Raw genomic sequence first — 20,015 nt, 5'->3', positions numbered from 1 at the left:
TGTGCTTCCTTTCAGAACACTGACAGAAATCATTCAGTGACTATGGATAGTGCTTCATTTCAGTCACACGTTTGAAGGATTTTTCTTAATTTAATTTTTTATTTTTTATGAGTTAGAAGGAGATTTCATACAGCAAATACTTCACTCCTGCAATAGAAGGCTGCTAACAGCACATGTTCCTTAAATTTTACATTTCACTTAAGTTTGAACTTAATATTTGTATTAATATCAATGTTTATCAACAGGAAAGCTATTTGTTACCCATAATGAGGACTTAAGTATTTGACAACATCCAAGAGTATTTACCAATCTGATCATGTAATCACTTCTACTAAAGTCAGGAAAAGAAAAAGCAAACACTCACTGGTATTAAGACCATGAGAAGACTGATGTTATCTGGACTTTTTTCCAAAAGTGTGATTAAGCAAAATTCATTTTCTCCTGCTACTGACTTTTATGTATGTACTGGGTCTGGCTGGGATGGAGTTAGTTTTCTGCATAGTAGTACATAAGGTGCTGTGTTTTGGTTTTGTGACCACAGTGTTGATAACATATCGATGTTGCAGTTATTGCTGAACAGCATTGGCACGATGTCAAAGGCCTTCCACCCCCCGCCCCCCCCGCTCTGTCCCCCACCAGCACGTAGGTGGGAGTGGAGACAATCAACAGCTGAGCCAAACTGACCAAAGGGATATTCCATACCATATGACATCGTGCTCAGCAATAAAAGCTGGGTGAAAGGAGGAGGAAGTGGGGATGTTTGGGGTTACAGCGTTTGTCTTTTCAAGTAACCATTATGCATGCGCAGGCCTTGCTTTCCAGGAAATAGCTAAACATCTGCCTGCTGAAATTAGTGAATTAATTCCTCATTTTGCTTTGCTGGCATGTGCAGCTTTGCTTAACTTATTGAACTGTCTTTATCTTGACCCAAGAGCTTTTCTTCCTTTTGCCCTTCCAATTCTCTCCCCCATTGCTGCAGAAGGTAAGCAAGTTGCTGGGTAGGGGCTTAGTTGCCAAGCAGGCTCAGTTCACCACGATACAGAAGAGTGCTTAGGTGACCCCCACATTCCCATCACGTTTTTACCTAAAATAGTATATTTCATCATCCACAACTTTCGCAGAGAGTGAAAACCTCTTCAGCCCTTTAAATTTCTTCATTTGTTTGTCACTTTCATTGTAGCGGCTCTCACAAAGAAAAACATCATTTTCAGAGATTTCTGTTGGTCTGCAGGAAAGGAAGTCTTTGAACGACAGAACAGCACACTTTCCTGCAGAAATGAAAGAGCTGGGTAAGAAGGCAGTCACACTTGCAGACATTTTATAGAAAGTGTGGAAACTCAAGTTTTTGCCAGATTCTTGGTATTTGGCACAACTACGGAAATCAATATCCCTAGTAAATAATGCCACTCACAAGAAACCTGCACAAACTTAACGCAGCTTGTGAATTTCTTAAAGAACAAGAAAAGTGCAATGTAACAAAACCCCATGACCACTAGTCAGTTAACTATATTTAGCACAGCATCATAAATACAAAACGAAGTACATAGTCATCATCTCATGCAACAAACCAAATTTTAACTTCCTTCTGGACCAATTTTCCAGGTAACACATACTGGTACAATTACATTAATAAGTGAGAATAATGGAGTTTTCTGTTCTGTGGTTGCAGACAGTGTTCACTTTGACATCATACACATAATTCCCTTACTGTAGGAAAGCTTCCTTATAGTGAAAATTCTTACCACAGGTTCAAAAAGACAGGAATGCGTATCAGAAACAGACTGAATAATCTCTCCTCCCGAACATAATATGAAAAAACTGCACTTGCAATCAAACCTACACATAAATACAAATAACTTCAGAGTGTACAGGAAAAGAAAGAGAGTGTCCACTAGTTTTAAAGTTGTTAATAATTACCCAAAATGCAAGTCATTGGACAGGTTTCCTCCAAGTTGCTCAAAAACACTTCCTTCTTGTAGAACATTTTAGTTGGTTCATGTTCAGTTTCTTCAGGATGTATAAAGATCGGACCAAAGAAATATGCAGCTCCATCTCGCACCCACATCTTTTCAATTCTGGAAAGAAAAACAAACCACTGACATAAATGAAAGATCATGCCTCCTAAATGAGACAGCTGCACACACTAGCTTGGCTCAGGAAGACTGTCATTAACAAACAAATACAGAAGAACAGCCTATTCCAACTGCATCACGTTTTATTAGGTGGTTAAACTTCTACTTCAGTCTACTAAGAGCTGGTAACGTTTAGCTTAATTCAGAAGATTTTTTTTTTTTCCCATCATCTTTTATACTTTTGGCTGTAAGCCTGTCCTTTGTCCAAGCTATTTTTATAGACACAAATAAAGAAGTTGCACCTACCTTCCCACCCGAGGTCGCACTAACCCATGCGATTTTATGAAGACACAGTCCCCAACCTTAAGCCACATATCGTTGTAGCAGAGCTGTTCAAAGTAATGGCAGCCAGGTTCTCCATTGGACATTTCTACTGGAACATCTTCTTTGTCCTGCAGAGGAATATGCATTTAGAAAGTTGTGGAAGAAGGAAAACCAAACACATAAATAAAAAGATGTCAGGTGCAAGTAGAGGACTTTGCTCTCTCTTCACATTACCAGTAACAGGTAAACACTAAACAGAGCCGTACATGTAAAAATGTCATGGTTTTGTTTAGTAGGGGGCGACCTCAGATCAGACGTGGCGACCCGCTGAATTTAAGCATATTAGTCAGCGGAGTGAGAGAGAGACTGCGTAGTCTGGTCCGATCGGGGCTGAACTACGACAAAAAATAAGGAGCCTTGAAATTTAAAAATGAAATAACAAAGCCAAAGATATCCTCCACGTATGTCGTGAGCCTTCCTATTTCACAAAGCTGCAATTGTGCCAGAACAGTAATTTACAGGTCTTTTTTTGTTCTATTGTTTCAAAGTTAACTGGCCAAGCCAAGTCTTGCCAGCTAACTTTGTTGTTTTGTTTTAAAGCATAACTACATACTTAAGAGGCAAGAACTGAGTATATGGCCAAGTTAAGATACATAGAAATTTAATTATTCAACTCTCGTATACCACAACATGAACACTTGTACTGCTTGCAAATTCATATAATTTGCCCTATTTAATTACTTATTTTTTAGCCAAAACTTGTATGGTGCCTCATTTGACCTTTCAGTCTAGGATTTCAGAAAGCCCATGAAAATGCAGGCTATCTCCCCAAGTCGTGGAAGGAAAAGACCCTACAGTTTTTCAGTCTATCAGTAGAAATAATTCCTTCTTTTGTCATGATGGGAACAAATACAATGATGTATACTGTCTAATTAAAGTTGACAATGATAATGCTGGTCATTCTATTCTGAGGTTCTGTTAGAGAACTCAATGTAAAGTGGATTTATTTTATGACTAAGTTTATTTTTTTATGGCTTTAATTTTAGATAAATTTAATTAAACTTAATTGAATTTAATACATTTATTTAAATTTCTTTATTTTATGGCTCTAAATACAATAAACCATTTTACCCAGTATGTTGGACAGAAATATTCTTAAGCATTTTGCCAATGAACCGTTCAGTTATCGACTGTAAACAGGTCGCAAACAACAGAATATTATGGATTGCTTACTGCTTTCCAGCTGCTGACTATTTAACTGAAATACTACAATAATAAGGCATTTCAGCATTGCCTTGAACTAAAATTACACTTTTAGTTACACTCATTCTTTAGGCTTAAGGCAAGCTTTACAGTAAAAGTGTAATTTTATTTTCTGAAGTGGTAAAAAGAAAACAAAACTAATTCCTTCACGTGATCACAAGAATGTATTTGTAGAAGCTAGCTAATATGCACAGAATTAATTTTCTGTTTTGTCTACTTATATTTTGTTTGTACTTATTTACAAATGTGTATAATAACTTATAACAGAAACAGTATATTTATTTATATTTTATTGCATCTGGATGCTGTAAAACCAAAGCCATGAGGGCTCACATTTTGTCATTCTTTGTACGTCAAACATAAGCCATGTTACACTTGTTATCTTGCATACCTTTTCAAGATGAAGGATACCTTCTCCCACCTTACTGTCCTCCAGTGTTTCAGCTTGCTTATCGTCATCTACTTTGTCTGTATTAGCAAACACAGATGCAACACGGACCACAGGCAGGGGCACATCTCGTGGGACAAATCTTACAGAGCTTACAGGCATAGTCCATAGTTTAATCTTTTTAAAAGATTTTGTCTTCGCAGAATAACGTGACTCGCAGACATAGACATCCTCATCTCTGAAGTTTTCAGGACACAATTTAAAATATTCCTGCAGATTGAAGAAAAAAAAAAGAAATATTTCAGCAACACCCTTGTCCCCCTAGAAACACAGTGAACTGCCTCTCACGGGCCCTGTATTTTTTTTCTATGTTTCTATCAGAAACACTTCTAGACTAATAAAGCCTTTCTGTTGAGTTTTTTTTCTTCCAGATTGACATTCAAGTTACATGAAAAATTAAAAGCAAACAACAAGAAATCCCACCCTCAGAGAAGAAGCTAAATTCAGTACAGGTTATCATGTGAGAAAAGTTACCAAATTAGTTTACCAAAACTCTACATTAACAAGTACAAGACATTAGCAAGTACAAGACCTGCAGCCTAAAACCAGCTATTTGAGATTTCTGAGCTTTGACTTGGAAAGAGGGTAGGACCAGCAAGTACAGGGGGTGAGGGACGGTGGTTAATGCCCCATCTCAGGAAAGGTTCAAGGTCAAGCTGGACAGGGCTCTGAGCAACCTCATCTGGTTAAAGGCGTCCCTGCCCACTGCAGGGGCCTTGGTCTAAATGACCTTTAAAGGTCCCTTCCAACCCAAACCATTCTATGATTCTATGATGTGGAATCAAACTTGAGATAAAGATTAAAGTCTTCATCCTCTCACCATGACATTCAAGTCTCCCTCTCTATCAAACCTAAACGCAAATCCTCACGCTTTTATGGGAACCTTTAAGAAGTTACCTGCAATTTCTCTACTACATGCTCTGAAAAAAAAGTTAGCTAATTATCTAATAAGCATACGGTTCTACAAAGCAACCAGCACCAGGGAACATCATCACTCGAACGAACTACATATCTCGTGAAGCAAATAAAGAATAAAAATAGTACACAGGAGCAAGTCCTATTTCATTAAGTATTAGTAGAATGTCTCTATGTTAGAATGCCTATAAATTTTCAAGAAAATAGTAGAGAATACTATCAGTTGCTTAACAAATTAGTCTGAACAGTCTCTCACCTTGACAAACATGACCACACACTTGCCTAAGATTTTACTAACAGGAACTTTATTGTAATAGTCACTTTTAAAAACTTCTTTCTCCAAGAATTTTCGTGTTGCAAGATGAAACGTTTCATTTGGTCGATAAAACCAGCACCCATAGAGCCATTTCTCTCCTTTAAAAAAAAAAAACAAAAATAACAGAAGGAAGAAAGAAAGAAAAATATGTAAAATGGCATATTCTCTAGTGCATGACCAAGAAAAAACAACTATAGATTGATTGATTAATCAAATAGCCACGTATCCATTTATACTGAGAGTGAACCATTTTAAAACGGGACAAGATTCCTTAACTGTTTCAGGTAAGAAAAATTAGGTTGCTTAAAAAGCCTGCCAATTGTTTTCTCCCCAGTAAAACCTGACTCAGCAAAATAAAGGAGGAAACAGTTCCTATTTATAAATCTTGACTTTCAGGTCTTGAAATGGCTTCAAAGTCTACACAACAATCACCTGATTATTTGAAGAACCTTGGATAACTGGTTTCAAGTTTTTTAAGAACTATTTCTCCCATGTTACACTGTGTCAAATTCAAATTGTTAACAATGATTTATAAAGAAGTTACAAATATGTACTATTTTTCCAGATCAAAGAAAATCTGTAATCTGTAGACTGAACCAGAATAAAAAGCGCTGTTCACTTTCTCCATCACAAACAAACATAAGAAACATTCAACTGCCCAATGGTCCATCTACCCAAGTACACTGCATCCAACTGAGCGAGCAGGACAGGCTATTAGAAGAATGCGTTTGATCTCAGCCACTCCCCATAACTTATTCCACTCCTTCTACAGTAACTGCATTAGGGGTATTAGAGAGCTATTCTCTTTATCTGGCTACTATTTGCTAGTTATTCCCTTTATTATTTGCTTTAGACCTGTCGTTCATTGACTCGTCTCAGCCATTTTTGAACCCACTGATATAATCTGCCTCCACAAGCTCCTGTACTACTCCCTGGATTACAAAGTCAAACACTTTCACATGTTTTCATCTGATTTATTAGTGTTAATCAGTGCCCTCAAACTCTACTACTGCTGAATTTGTTGAACAGAATCTCTGTGTTCACCTTATCTACACACTTCATGGTTTTGCAAACCTTAACTATATCCTGCCTTACATTTCTCCCTTCCAAATTTAAGAGTCACTGTCTTTTTAATCTGTCCTTTTAACACATCCGTTCCAGCCCTTTAAAAAAAAGTGCAACCAAAATGCTTAACTCCACCACACCCCACTGCATCTCAGCAACTGTAGTTTCCAGCATTGCTGAGAGTGCACCATGCTTATCTGACACTCTTGCCATATCTGCAGCCTTCCTCACACTTAAGAGAAGTACCTGCTTCAAAAAGAAGGCACCACTGATGAGAAAAAAAAAACTAAACAGTACTTGTTATGGCTTGATTTGGCCTTGGAAATGCAAGATTCACCTCAATCCTAACATTTAACAGAGTTAAATGAATTGAATTAAATTAATTCCGAAACTGAGTTGTTCTGTGGAACAACTGCAGTTAAATGTGCCCAACTTCGGTTTGGATTTCTCAGCACAGAAAAACCCCGTAACTTCTTCTGTGCCTAAATTACAAGAAGTCCATCCCACTTTAGAAGAGCCTATTCTCTGGGATGCTTACAATTTAAGGGTTGTTAGAGATGAACAACAAAAAAAAGCCTGTGCTGATCCAATAACTTTATATTTGTAATATTATTTGGAACAAAGTAACTCAGAAACAAGAAAAATACTCACCAGTCCACACATACTTCCGCAAATAAAACAAATAAAATCTACACAGAAAAAGCTCAAATTCAAAGTTTTAAATAGTAAGAAGTTTCATCGTATTGTTTTCCTATAACAGAGACATCCTTACCAGCTGAATCTTCCCACAGCCTCTCAATACAGACTATATGAGGTTGCAAGTTGGCTTCAGCAGGCTCCACATACACGTAATCTCCTACATGGTACATGCTGTTCTTGAAGCTGCAATCCTGGCTGTAGGTCCGATGCAAGCTTGACAGCCCAGCTGATCCAGAAGAATCTTCACTCTTTTCCGCTTCTTATTTCAAGAAGGGAAAAACAGATATTAGTAATGCCACATTTCCACATTAGTCAAGATTGCTGTTACAAATGCCCTTGCCCTTTCCTGAGTGCAGAAGTGCCCCGTGATACCTGATGTGTCTCTCCATCACTGACTTTGAGCGTGAAGGAAGGGTATGAGCGTGTTCTGTGCTGCTAGCCTTTCTGCTACTGGTGCTGCTGAAGGCTGAGTTTTCTTTCAGTTGAACTTAATTGAGCCCTCTTAGTGAGTGAAGAGGAACTCAATGCCAGCACTGAGCTCAGAAGCCTTCAGAAGGGCATGTTTTGCTTTCTTTGGGGATTTTAGCTCTCAAAGGAAGACAGAAAAAGGACATCATAGCTGTTGCCTCGTTACATACTGAGCCTGGTTGGAGCAACCACTTTACTGCTGCTGACATCAGTGCAATATGGGAAGATGAACCATGTTAGAAAGACAATTCAAGGACAAACTGGTAACAGCTCTGCTCCCATCTGTGGAAAGGAGCAAGTAGAAAGCTTTATTCATTCTCCTAGACAGGCTCCACAATTACTATATGGACAGTAACAGTCAGGAACTGTGAAACACAAAAGACCTTCATGGTAGGTTTATTGCCCTACAAAATAGTGCAAGCCCATTCCTCTTCACACTCACAGTAGCCAAGTAAGAAAAGCAAAAGGCTTGCTTAAATATAATTTCTTTACCAGTGTTAAAAGCATGATCATAGATAACACCATCAGCACATCAAGAAACCAGTATTTGTCAAAAAGGCAATGACTAAAAGGTCAATTCTGATTTTATTATCAGCAGAAGACTACAGCAAAAATACATTATTTTATTTCATAATAAGCTTGAAACAAGACTACTGGTATCCCAACGTGCTCTCTCTTAAAGAGTTTACATCAGGTTAGAATCTACCCACATCTCTTTCTTAAAGTTGTCTGGCATGGCTGATAAAGATCAAAATAAAATAAATCTCTCATAACTTTAAAATACAAGACCCTTGGTGGGAAACCAGACTATTAAGGTCCTCTCTGTAGACAAAGCTGCAGCAAGAGCACATATGCATAGGTTTGCTTTTCAATTAATACATGTAAAATTAATGAAAAGAAAATAGCTACCTCTCTTCTCCTCCTCTCTTTTGAGCTTATCCTCCTCTATTTCTTTGGGCAGCTTTTCCTTCTTTTCCTTTTCTACATCATTGTGAAGATGCTTGGTGGTATAGCTGAGAGCGGGTGACAGAAGAATCTCTCCGTTCTTACAAAGTTCATCTCGAATTTTAATAAAGAACTGCTGAAGTTCAACCGCATCCTCATAAATCTCTGAATCAGTCCTGCACAAAAATAAATACAACAGGGCAGAAACACAGTTTGTGCAAACAGGATCTTAAACACATACTCATCAGTCACCGCAGTGATAAAAGTAAAGCTACACTCTACCGACAGAGTTCTGTGCTTACTCGTAACAAGCAGCAGTAGACACTGGCAAGTCATGCTCCACCTGCTACTCTGCTGTCAGTTTGTGTTATTGTTTACCTAAAACAGTAATTCTGTATACACCAATCTTGAAATACCACAAAAATCAAAGGCAACCGGTTGCAACCCAAAATATTTGCCACTGGATCCCTACAATCTGTTAACTTCTGAAAACTTAAGTAGTATCATTATTATGAACAAAATTGACTTATTTTAATTACCCATACCCTATTAGCAGATATTTTAATATCATTTTTAACTCCTCTCCTTCAGAGTCAAGATCTCACCTGCATATCCCCAAGTACTCTACCTAATTCAAGTAAAACACCGCAAAAAGTTGCAAGTGTTCATTATTTTTGCACAATATTACCATCATTCATACAACTGCGATTGCTTCAAAAGAGTAATCCACTAGTCAAGCAGTTAGTGAAGAGCTCCTTCTCTTCATTTTTTTCTATCTGAAAGTTAGCGCAAACCTGCTTTTCATGAGCTGTGCCTTTGGAAGACTAACATCAAAATTACCTCATGGCAGAAATCTAATTTTTCCCTTGCTTTAAAAAAAAAAGCATACATTCCACCAAAGATCTGATAGAGCTTTTGAGATTTAGTTTTCTAAACACCCATATCAAGGAATGCAAACACCTTAAAAAAAGTCAGTCTTTGTCTAAAGTTAACATACAAAACTCATGCAATAAGATAAAAGATACCTGAAAAATATGGCTTCACTCACCTGTTCATTCTCCTCGCCCTCTCCAGTACCTCAAACATATTCTCCTGGAACAAGTCCAATCTTCTATAGCGATTATTTTCAACATTTTTTCGGATAATGTCAAAAGTCAAAGGAGGTTTATTTGGGAAGTTGGGATCAACAGCAGGAATCTCAGCTAATGAGTCACTGTAGCATCTGCCCTCATCATCCTGGTGGCTCATAACAGATACAAAAAGGTTATGGATAAGTTCCTGAATTAGCAAAGTGACATTGGGCACATGAGAATCCTCATCTCCTTCTATTTCTCTCCGAGTTTCAAGCAAAACTTTATGCAGAACCAGGGCATCTTTATAAATCAAAGATTCTGGCTCATTATATGTGCAAGCGTTATTGAACATCATTACAAAGTCCTCTACCATGGAATCAATATCCTGGTATTTATTTGCCATCATATGACTTCTGATCTTTTCCATGTCAACAGGTTTTTTAATGGTTACGTAATAGTCAGGAAGTTCAGACCGAGATGGCAGCCTCAAGAAGATGGCACTCAGTCGTCTGCCTCGTTTATCTGTGTAATTCTTAACTGCTTCATACACCTCGTTCAATTTCTGCTGCATTGGAGTCATGTATTTTGATTTTTTAGGAGAAATGCCACTTTTTCTACCTAAGCAGACAAAAAGAAAAAAAGAAAAAAAATCATTACAAAAACATTACTTCTTTGCCCATCTCTTTTCCACTGGAGAATTGCTTACTGAAGAATCACTTTATGGTATGACCAGAAGACTCACAACACGAAGCTCATTCCAAGTTGCAGCTTTCTTTATTTTTCATAATTGTATGAATATTTTTTTTTAAAAATGTTACTGTGTCGTCAGACTTAAGCATGGAAAACCTCTTTTCCTACCTAATTTATTAATAACTCCTTTAAACTAAATTTGGTCTTACTAGCTCTACATGAACTTCTCTCTACAGTCATTAAAAATCAAGTCATCAAAAGGTTTTTGCTATCACCAAAATTAAGCATTCTAAATATTATCAGATTCCTTTACGACAGGTTTATGCCAAATTAGAGAGAATTATTACAAGTAAAATGTAAAATAAGGCCTCACATGGGATTATTAATCAGATTGGCTTTTTGATTAATTCACAATCTCCGTTACTGTACTGCATAGTCTCCGTCTGTGAATTCTCTACCATCTGTACCTTACCTAAGAGCTGCACATTTCTATTTTCAAGAAGTCTGTGTGCAGTTATTTTCTTTAGGTCTTTCTGCACAATTTTATCCTTCTAAGTTTGCTAAATTCTGAACACACAATAAGGGACGTAAGATTTAAGCAGTAGCAAATCTAGTTTATAAGGGCAATAGCTCTATGAACAGACACTGTTGCAAATGTCACTTCTGTGGTTTTCATGGCTTTCAATAATTTTCCAAATAAATCTCACATTTCTTTTACCATTCTGTGGAAATACCACACATTTGATCAGGGAAATTAAGAGCTTTACTGTCTGAGAAGCACCTTACTTGTAAGCTATCCCAGTAGCACACATTCAGTGTGCTAATGAAGTGTTAGCAAGCACGTAATGCAGCATCTAACACTTGGATAACACTACATGATTAAATGTCAGTCATTCCAACCACTCCTAAGCCTCCTCTCTTCATTCTAACTTCCTTTTCTTAGAAAATGCTATATACAACAACTAAATTCTATTATATGCACATATGAGCACACTACTGACGTCATTATTTTGAAAACATAATTCTACTTTGCATGTCAGTATAAATTTGCAGATCATGTCTTTTACTCTAAAAGGAACTTCTGTTAATCTGTACTGTTGGGTTTTCATAAGTGTTGAAATGAGACATAGCAAGGTACGAGGTTGCCTTACTTAGCTTTAGTTTAGGGGATGCAACATCATCATCTTCAGCTAGGGGTCCCAGTTCTTTCCTTTTTTCTTTAAGGATCTTTTCCAGCATATGGGCATCATTGTATACCTATTAATTAGTAAAGTAATCAAAAACCAAAACAAAACAAGGTTTACTGTGTTTAGACTAGTTTAGAACTAGCCCCCTAGAAACATTTAAATGCTAGTTTGAGAAAGCTGAATGCAAAATCAAGTACTTGATTAAAAAGAAGAAGGGCCTATTTCTCAAATGTACACCTTTAATAGACTTATACTGGTAAGCAGAACTGATGAACACCACCAAAACCAGGGAGATATTAATCTTGAACAAATTATCCAATTAAGCTGCATTTCTATTCCAAAGACTACAAAACCTCAAGGTGCAGTTGTCTTATCAACTTCCTCATCAAACCACTCTGCTGAGCAATGGAAGATCTCTTGAACTATTGTGATTCCATCAAGGTACAGAAGCCTAGAACAGTCCTCCTGGGTCTTCAAATCCAATCCTGGTGAATGCAACCTCATCACAGTCCTGCACAGCAGCTGATCAAGTTCCTCATTAGAAATAGCTGGAGGTTTCTTACCACCACTCTGTTCCACAACATCATGCTCACTGGCTGAGAAACATCACAATACAGAAATACTCTGCAATATATTTGTAAATGAAAAGCATATTCCTTCCAGATTCCTTTTGCTAGGCTAAACAAGTCAGGTCTACTAGTCTGATCTCCCACACTCTCCACTTCCATGAAAACAAAGCCGGTTTCTTTCCAACTAAGACATCCCTTCTCAGAGGTTCTGAGCTCCAAATCGCTTGCTGATCACCGTTCACTGTGCAAACACCTTCACGTGATTAACTGAGGATGAATAATGAGAATTTAATGACCAGCTTATTTTTTTAAAACATACTAGGAAACATTCAGCTGATATTCTCTGTAGGGAGAACAAGTTTAGCTAACAGGAAATAAGTCTAACCTTTGCCAAGGAGCGTGTTGTATTTCATGTTTACACAACTATAGATGAAGACAGAATTTAAAACAATAGCAGAAAAAAGAAGTCATATTTCTATTTTCGTTTTAAAAATAATTAACATAAATAATGCGAGTAATAGTCAAAGCTAAACCATCCTAAAACGTAACTTATATGTCTGCATAGAAGCAGAGAGGTAAGTGTGACTGCAGAATCAAAACAGTACCTGGGAGCCTTCTTCATTATAATGCCTTGCATTTCGGAACATGAGCTTCATGTCTTCAATCATGCCTTCTTCCCCTACATACTTATCATTACGGATATTGTGTTCTATCATTTTCAAGTCCATTGGTTCCAAGATAATTTTATAATAGTCTGGATAGTCTTTTTTGGATGGTTTAACCATAAACAGATCACAGAGTCGTCTGCCTGTGCCCGATTCTCGAGCTTCCAGAACTGCATTGTATAAGATCTTCATTCGTTGCTTTCGTATATTCTTTTTACTGTTAGGTTAAGGAGAAGAACAAAAACGAAAAGAATAAGTGTCAGGTGCTATTTTCCCCACCTCAAACACTAATATTGAAATTACATTACACTCTACCATTAAAAAAAACTACAACCACCCAAACACACACACAGGAGGTTCAACATTAAGATAGTGTACTAGGAACAGGTCCATCTGCAAATGACAACAGCATCATAACCAGTAGGCTGCTAAATAAACAGGAAACTAATTTTAAGACACAATTTTTCTCTCATTCATCTTGAATTTAAGTGTTCTACAGAATAAAACAAATAACTAGTTTTCAAAAGCGCAAAGCTAAAAGCAGCTCTAAGCACCTTCCAGCCACAGAGAAAACAGAGCAGTCAGGACTAGGCACCTGAATCCACCATCTGAAGATGTAGTGCAAACAGGGAAAAACCCCTCAGCCAGTATCTTTGTGACTACCTCCGCTTGATACAGAATATCAGAGATGGGATCTATTAATCTCAGAGTAATTCTGTACCTTCTTCAGCACCAGATACAAGGAAAATAACGACATCAAGAATGTAGTAGAAAGAAGGGTCTGGATTGCTTAAATATCTGTCAGCCACAGTCAAATGAAGTTACAAGTCAATAAAGCTCACCAAAAATGCAAACTCTGGTAGAAAACGGCCACGTGCACACTATCACCACAAACTTTAGTCATTCTATGTATAGCTATTATGGTTGTTCTAGAAATCCGACAACACAACCAAGACACAGCTCGTCAGGAAAACAGTTATGCCTGTCTCCCTGTACATACACCACATGATCCGTAAGCAAATCAGATAAGGCAGAGGAAAGTTTGTGTCAATAATGCATAATCTCAGCTCAGATACCACGGCATTCTTAGAAATGTGCTCTCTACCAAGCACTTTTAAATCAGCTTCCAACTGCAATCTCTGTAAGACTTATTCAGGTCATTAAAACTTTGACTATATTACCTGTAAAGACAACAAAGACTATCTTCATTTGCAGAACGTACAAAACATCACTGTACAACTTGCTAGAAACCAAAATGCATCACAGATTTTCCATCATCTGCATCTTTTCCCCCTACATTTAAAATATACCTTATCCAGCACAGCCTCATGCCTCAGATACCTCCTGCTCCTTGGCGAGGTCAGCACAATGACTAAGGAAAATTAATGTCACAACACGTGAGAAAATTCAATATATATCTTCTATAGGTTAAAACTTTTCTCTGCATTACTTTCACTGCTGGAAATTGTTACTTAGCGGTTCACACTAGCAGATGAGCAATGCCAGAATAGAGACAAGCTTCCAAATTCCATATTTTAACATGTTTCCAAGTTTTAACATTTAGTTCCATGAAAGAAGGTAAAGCGAAACCAAAGCAGAGACAGCAAAATGCCTACCAAAACTCAACATTCAGGTCATGCATCTGACACACAAAAGGGGACATTCAAACAATTTTATTCTGTCACCACTATTTTCCCAACAGGATGTATTTTGCCTGGGTTACTGGTTTCCTTTTTCAGCATCATTTTGGAATTCCTCTCAGTGCATCACTTCTGCTATGAGCAGCATTTGCAATCTTCTTTTACTGCCTATCATTCAGCAACTGAAACTGGTAGCAAGTATTAAACTGATAACATCAAAGGCATTTTCAGGTTATCTTCAGGCATGAAGAAAATTAAATCATTTTGATTTCCCCTACCTATGAACACAACTTTTTCTCTTTTACTGACGACAAGGCCTGACAGATTTTTTCTTTTAAGCATTTCAGTATTCTCTTGCACAAGGTGATCAAAAGCTACACAGGGTTAAAAGGACACTGCTGACAGTTTGACTTACTTGATTAGTTTTGTAGTTCTCTTTGAACCTCAAGATCACAAAACTAGCAATTTTTGCAATTTGTTCCTTCCTGATCTTCATTTGGTACTCTGGTCTGTCTTACTGTTCCACTACTTTTCTTCTTCCTAGCATCCCTACACAGTTCCACCTCCTAAATCCATGTTAACGTTTTCTCTCTGGAGATTTTTTATGAGTGTACATTGTTGCACTTACTTGATTGCTCTTAAGTGAACCTTTGCTGATGCTCTATTTCGTTCCCTTCCTCCCCCCACAACTGCTGTCATTTTGACAAAACAAAGAACTAAAAATACAGGAGGCTGAAGGTCACAAGCAACACCAAGGAAAGATGCTGAATTACAGTTTTACACTGGTAGTTGCTACAATTGCAATAATATTATCAGCAGTTGGAACTTATTTCAAATAATACCACGAGGCAGACTAGAGAAACTATCACTCGTTGCAGTGAAATACATCACTAATATTAATCATACTACAGCTGTTACCGTTAAAGAACACTTTCCATAAACCACCATCACTGCTCACTAAAAAAGTCTATTTTAAATCACTGTGAATTTTGTTTACATTACAGTATCCAGAATAATCAACCTGTTATACTCAGGTTATCTACTTGTTAAATACCCTCTTCGGCCCAGCTCCTGACAGATGAGTAACTGAGGAGTACAAATTCAGAAGGGAGAGAGAAGCAGTGCTCTAACATTAATGATGAAAACTCCTCAAGTAGAGTTCAGGTGACAGGAAATGAAAATATTTATGCCAGAAGATTTCACTAAATCAAAATATTTATAGGAGTAATACTATAAACTGACAAAAACTGAATTCAACTACCATGTTAACTTTTACTATATTCTGAAAAGGCTACTCCTACTACATAAATAGTCATATATTGGAGAAGTAGTAGTAAAGAAGCAACAACTGCTAACAACCTGTGAAGACAGTCCACACATCAGGCTAAAAAAAAAAAAACAACCATTTTCAATAAATAAATAAATAAAACCCACTCTAAACCCACAAATAAAACCCTGAAATCCATCGACAAAATTACCTAATTCAGTGCAACTACAGTATTTGTGCCACTTATGGAACCAAAGTTATGCTGACAACTGTCAACAATAGGCCAAAAAAGGAAAACAAAGTCAACAAATAGTTTTGAATTAATTAGAACCAACACTTAATGAGGTTAAGTTTCAGAACTACAAATCCTTACACAAATGTGAAAAACCATGGCTTAATATTCTCTTTAGCAAATAAAAGACCTAGCAATGCAATGGTCTGCAGGAACTACAGAAGTGCTTACCTTTTCCTTTTTGAGCTTCCAGCATCAGATGTAGCAGAAGAAATCATACTGTCCCCATCCTCAATGTCGTCTCTCCTAGCAAGCTCCTTCTTCTTTGCCTGAAAAAAAACAAGCAATCCCTGAAGCCAAACTCACCGCTGGACATTTCCAGAACAATATTAAACATCACAACAGATCAGATGCACAAAGAAAGATGCAACTATGGGTTTTGAGACTAAAACCACCATCAAAATATTTCCAGTGATTTATTTAATACAAGTTGGTCAACATAAAAAAGTAGTATAATTCTTTTTAACTGTCACAAAAATTTTTGAGGAATCAGTTTGAAAAGTGCAGCACTTAGCTGGAACACTTAATGAAATCTGAAGTGTTTTAGCATACTCCAATTACCTGCAAACCCTAAAAAAAAGGCCACATCATCTATTTTCTCACAACTTAATTGGGTTAAGAGTCACAGTAAGAAACAAAAGCGACGAAGAGAAATCACAGAAGGCAGCAAGTGTGCTGAAGAAAAATCACCCTATAATGCTCTTTATTCTCATACTTTCCCCTAAGCAAGAAAATACTACTGCAAATACAGGTCTAGTTAAAAATTACTTTGGAAAAACATTCATTAAGGAATTAAATTAATGTGTGAAGTTATACCCTTTTGATTGTTCTACTCCACATACCTGCATAACCTGTTGCATTTTTAGTACTCTTTTATAGATGGCAGAATTGGGAACATTGTAGCGCTTGGCATTTTCAAACATCAAGTTCAGATCAGCCTCCAACTGATCTAAAGTTTCATATTCATGGTTCTTCAGTTTAGTTCTGCAGAAGAGAAATACCAACCAGATATTTCACAAGTTACACATTGCAAAACAGTTCTTTAACATCTTCATTTTCACGACAAATCAATATCCAAAGAGCTCTAGTTACAGGAACGTGTTTTCTTTTTCTGATGCTGCAGTAACCTCTTCCAATTCTAACTATATTAGGGAAATACCTCTCCTCTTATGCAATTATTGAAATAATTCTGAAAGCTGCCCCCTTGAAAGTTGTGCAGACTGAAGTCCTGTTTTCATACTCAAGACGAGATGCGGTAGAGATGAGGCAGAAGCTGAGATGGCTCCAGTATGGTTCAGCTGTGACCTGTAGGGCCTGGGTGTGACACCAACGGGATGGGTCAGCTCCGCACAGCCACGAACGCTGCCTTCCCTACACATCAATTCCACCCATTTTCAGTGAGAACCAAAAGCGCGCAACACCTCTCATGTCAATGTCAACTCCCTCCAATTTTCGCCCTGTCTTAAAATCACCTGATTGTTGATTAGTGCTACCCACAAAGTGCACTTCACATGAAAACAGTTAGAAAACTAATGACCAAAAAAAGTCACTTTTTGTATGCTAAACAGATGAATCAGTGTACTAACTTTGCCAATAACTTAATGTGTTTTCTCTTATTTCCTTGCACAAGTATTGAGAGTTCTAGCCAACTTTTTTATACCTTCCAACATCTCATTAAAGACAACAGAAAACAATAATCTGCAACAAGAAAAAAACCCAAATCCTATCACAACTGCAAAATGCAATTACCCTCTTTCACATCTCCTTCCTCACTCGCTCGCCTGTTGCATCCATCGGTTACACATCACCTTTTAACCTGATCACCACCTTTAAACCTAGTCTGGCATCACCTTTAAACCCAGTCTGGTTTCTATGGTTTCTACAGCACTCAGCTGAATGTGAACCTGCATGATGGAGCATAAGCACTATCACAAAATAAATTTAACAGAATATCTTTTACTCTCTAACCATACCTGCCAATGTCACCTTACAGCTGAACCAGCAAACAAAGAGTAACAACGCTGAACTTGTGTTAAACAGGACTCCTCACTGGTCAGTCAATGATGAGGAAGTCACAGTTGGATTAAACGTGGCACAGGGCTGAAACTCCTATAAAATTACTGAGAAGTGCACATGTGTCTATAAAGCTGTCATGATGGAAATACATTTTGCAGAAAACATCCAACTAACTGCACGTTGCCAAGATGGCAGCTGCATGCGCCTTACTGAAATGTCGTGTATTCCTTTTTCATTTATTTCAGACCTGAAGATCTAACGTGTCCTCAACAACGATGAGAAAAGCAAAAAACCATTTTGGACAAATATCCTGAATGTAAGATGTGAAGAAAACTACTTCTTGCCATTTAAAATGAATCATTTTAGGTTCATGTATCTTTTTTAAGACTTTCAGTATCACCAGTATCTTGCAAACCTTTCTGCATTATTTTTTAGATTACTTTTTAATGTTTCCAACTGAAGCAAGAGACAATTGAAGTTTTCCTGTCATCTTCACTCACTCTGCAATTCCAAAAAAAAAATGAGAGTTGCCAATATAATTTTAATTATATTAGTAAAAATTACTACTACTACTACTACTAAAACAACCAAACTCACATCTCCAAAAGCAAAAGAGTTTGGGTACCAGCTAAATTGCCATGAAGAAAAGGCAAAGTCAAGCCTCCATTTCCGCTTGGTAAAACTCAAGCAACAATTATTTGTGTATGTGACTCATATTAAAAAAGTAAAAAACAAAATAAAAAGCCCATTAAATTCAGGACTGTCTTGCCCTAAACCACCAGCATATGATGCATAGGCTCATAAATACTGAGGAAGTAAACACTGAGTCTACTTCCTGCTCTTGCCACTCTCTGGTAATAAGCACTACAGGCCACCTTACCTCCTCGCCAGCTAATCCGAACACTCTCTGGTACAGAAAGCAAAATCTACAGAGTAAAATGTATGTAATTAAGTCTTGTAGTCCGACAAAAATATTGATGAGCAATTACAGGACATCAGCACACAAAATACTTGTTGGTGTTACAAAAGCTAACACATCACTAAGAGAATACTAAAGAAAACATGGGATAGAAAGGCTACATGAAAAAAACTCAACTAACAAGCTCATATTTATCAAAAGCATCAAAAGTGAGTTTTAATTTTTTCGAACATTCTAATCTGGAAAGGCACATAGGGTAATTAAATGTGTAAACAAGCAGTAATTTCCTTGTTTACTGCTGTTATTACAGATGTATATAAACCTGATTCAAACTTGCAAAGGATTAATGGAAAACAAAAATAATGTCTAAAGGCAATTCTGCATCTTAGAAAAAGGCACCCAACTCAGCTAAACTACTTTAGAGATTAAGAACATTTAAAAAAAAAAAACCTCAAAAAGCAAGTCCTGTGTAGAAATCAATTAAGAAGCAGCACTGGAGAGAAATGCTGACCAACAGACTTTTTTCTCCCCTTGGATGTACATGGCATCAGCATAATTTATTTCCAAGTGACAACTCACACTGACAAATTTGCAGAATTAGGCTCTGAGGATCTAATAAAGTGAAGACTACCACAACAGAGTTAGATTTTAATATCAGACACTTAAACATGTGAAATGTCTCAATGCTTCTTACTAATAAAGACAACGGCTGGAGGACAAGGAACCATGCTTCAGAAATCATAACCAAGCTGGGATTAAGTCCTCTCAAGATCAACTCTGCAGTTCATCCTCTTGTAAGTAAGCATGTCTGCATGCAACAGTCCTGCTTTTCAACTCTGGATCAAATTTTGCTTAAATATTACTAGCTTGTCATTTATAAATATTCTTGTGCAACTCTGGCATGTTTGCCTTCTTCCAAAAAATTAAAAGTTTTGAGAGACTAGACAAGCAGGAAGAATAAAAACTGCAAAACTTTCTAGTCTTCCAATTAATTTACTAAATTAGAATTACAGAATCACAAGTTCACATTCTGATTGCTGTTGGATGAGATCTGGATTCAGCTTTCTGAATGAGTAACCTAAAGGACTGTATCTTAATTGAAGTACCACTTCTTCAATTCCAATTGTTTCTCCCTACTATCACCTGGTACTACTCCTCTTTATTAGGAGTTGTTCTGTACCC

At 37.2% G+C, this 20,015-nt stretch overlaps 1 protein-coding gene across 15 annotated transcripts in view; it reads right to left on the bottom strand.

The window, feature by feature from the left end:
• Nucleotides 1–20,015, bottom strand: part of PBRM1 (polybromo 1) — a 62,009-nt gene that overhangs the window by 20,225 nt on the left and 21,769 nt on the right. For all 15 annotated transcript variants that reach the window (XR_015259615.1, XR_015259613.1, XR_015259616.1 and 12 more), the window contains 12 exons: nucleotides 16,741–16,882; nucleotides 16,070–16,167; nucleotides 12,640–12,916; nucleotides 11,430–11,535; nucleotides 9,564–10,206; nucleotides 8,480–8,691; nucleotides 7,176–7,361; nucleotides 5,279–5,436; nucleotides 4,051–4,317; nucleotides 2,379–2,524; nucleotides 1,918–2,075; nucleotides 1,085–1,268 (listed from right to left, as the gene is read on the bottom strand). Coding sequence is in view for 11 of the 15 variants with exons in the window: in XM_086755980.1 (XP_086612106.1) it covers nucleotides 1,085–1,268; nucleotides 1,918–2,075; nucleotides 2,379–2,524; nucleotides 4,051–4,317; nucleotides 5,279–5,436; nucleotides 7,176–7,361; nucleotides 8,480–8,691; nucleotides 9,564–10,206; nucleotides 11,430–11,535; nucleotides 12,640–12,916; nucleotides 16,070–16,167; nucleotides 16,741–16,882 (2,577 nt within the window). In the remaining 4 variants the exon portion in view is untranslated. The remainder of the gene's footprint in view (nucleotides 1–1,084; nucleotides 1,269–1,917; nucleotides 2,076–2,378; nucleotides 2,525–4,050; nucleotides 4,318–5,278; nucleotides 5,437–7,175; nucleotides 7,362–8,479; nucleotides 8,692–9,563; nucleotides 10,207–11,429; nucleotides 11,536–12,639; nucleotides 12,917–16,069; nucleotides 16,168–16,740; nucleotides 16,883–20,015) is intronic.

The sequence above is a fragment of the Chlamydotis macqueenii genome, chromosome 10 (genome assembly GCF_036417535.1).
Source record: "Chlamydotis macqueenii isolate bChlMac1 chromosome 10, bChlMac1.mat, whole genome shotgun sequence".
Lineage (NCBI taxonomy): Eukaryota > Metazoa > Chordata > Aves > Otidiformes > Otididae > Chlamydotis > Chlamydotis macqueenii.
Note: the sequence above shows the minus strand (reverse complement) of the source record. Positions and strands in the feature narration are given on the sequence as shown.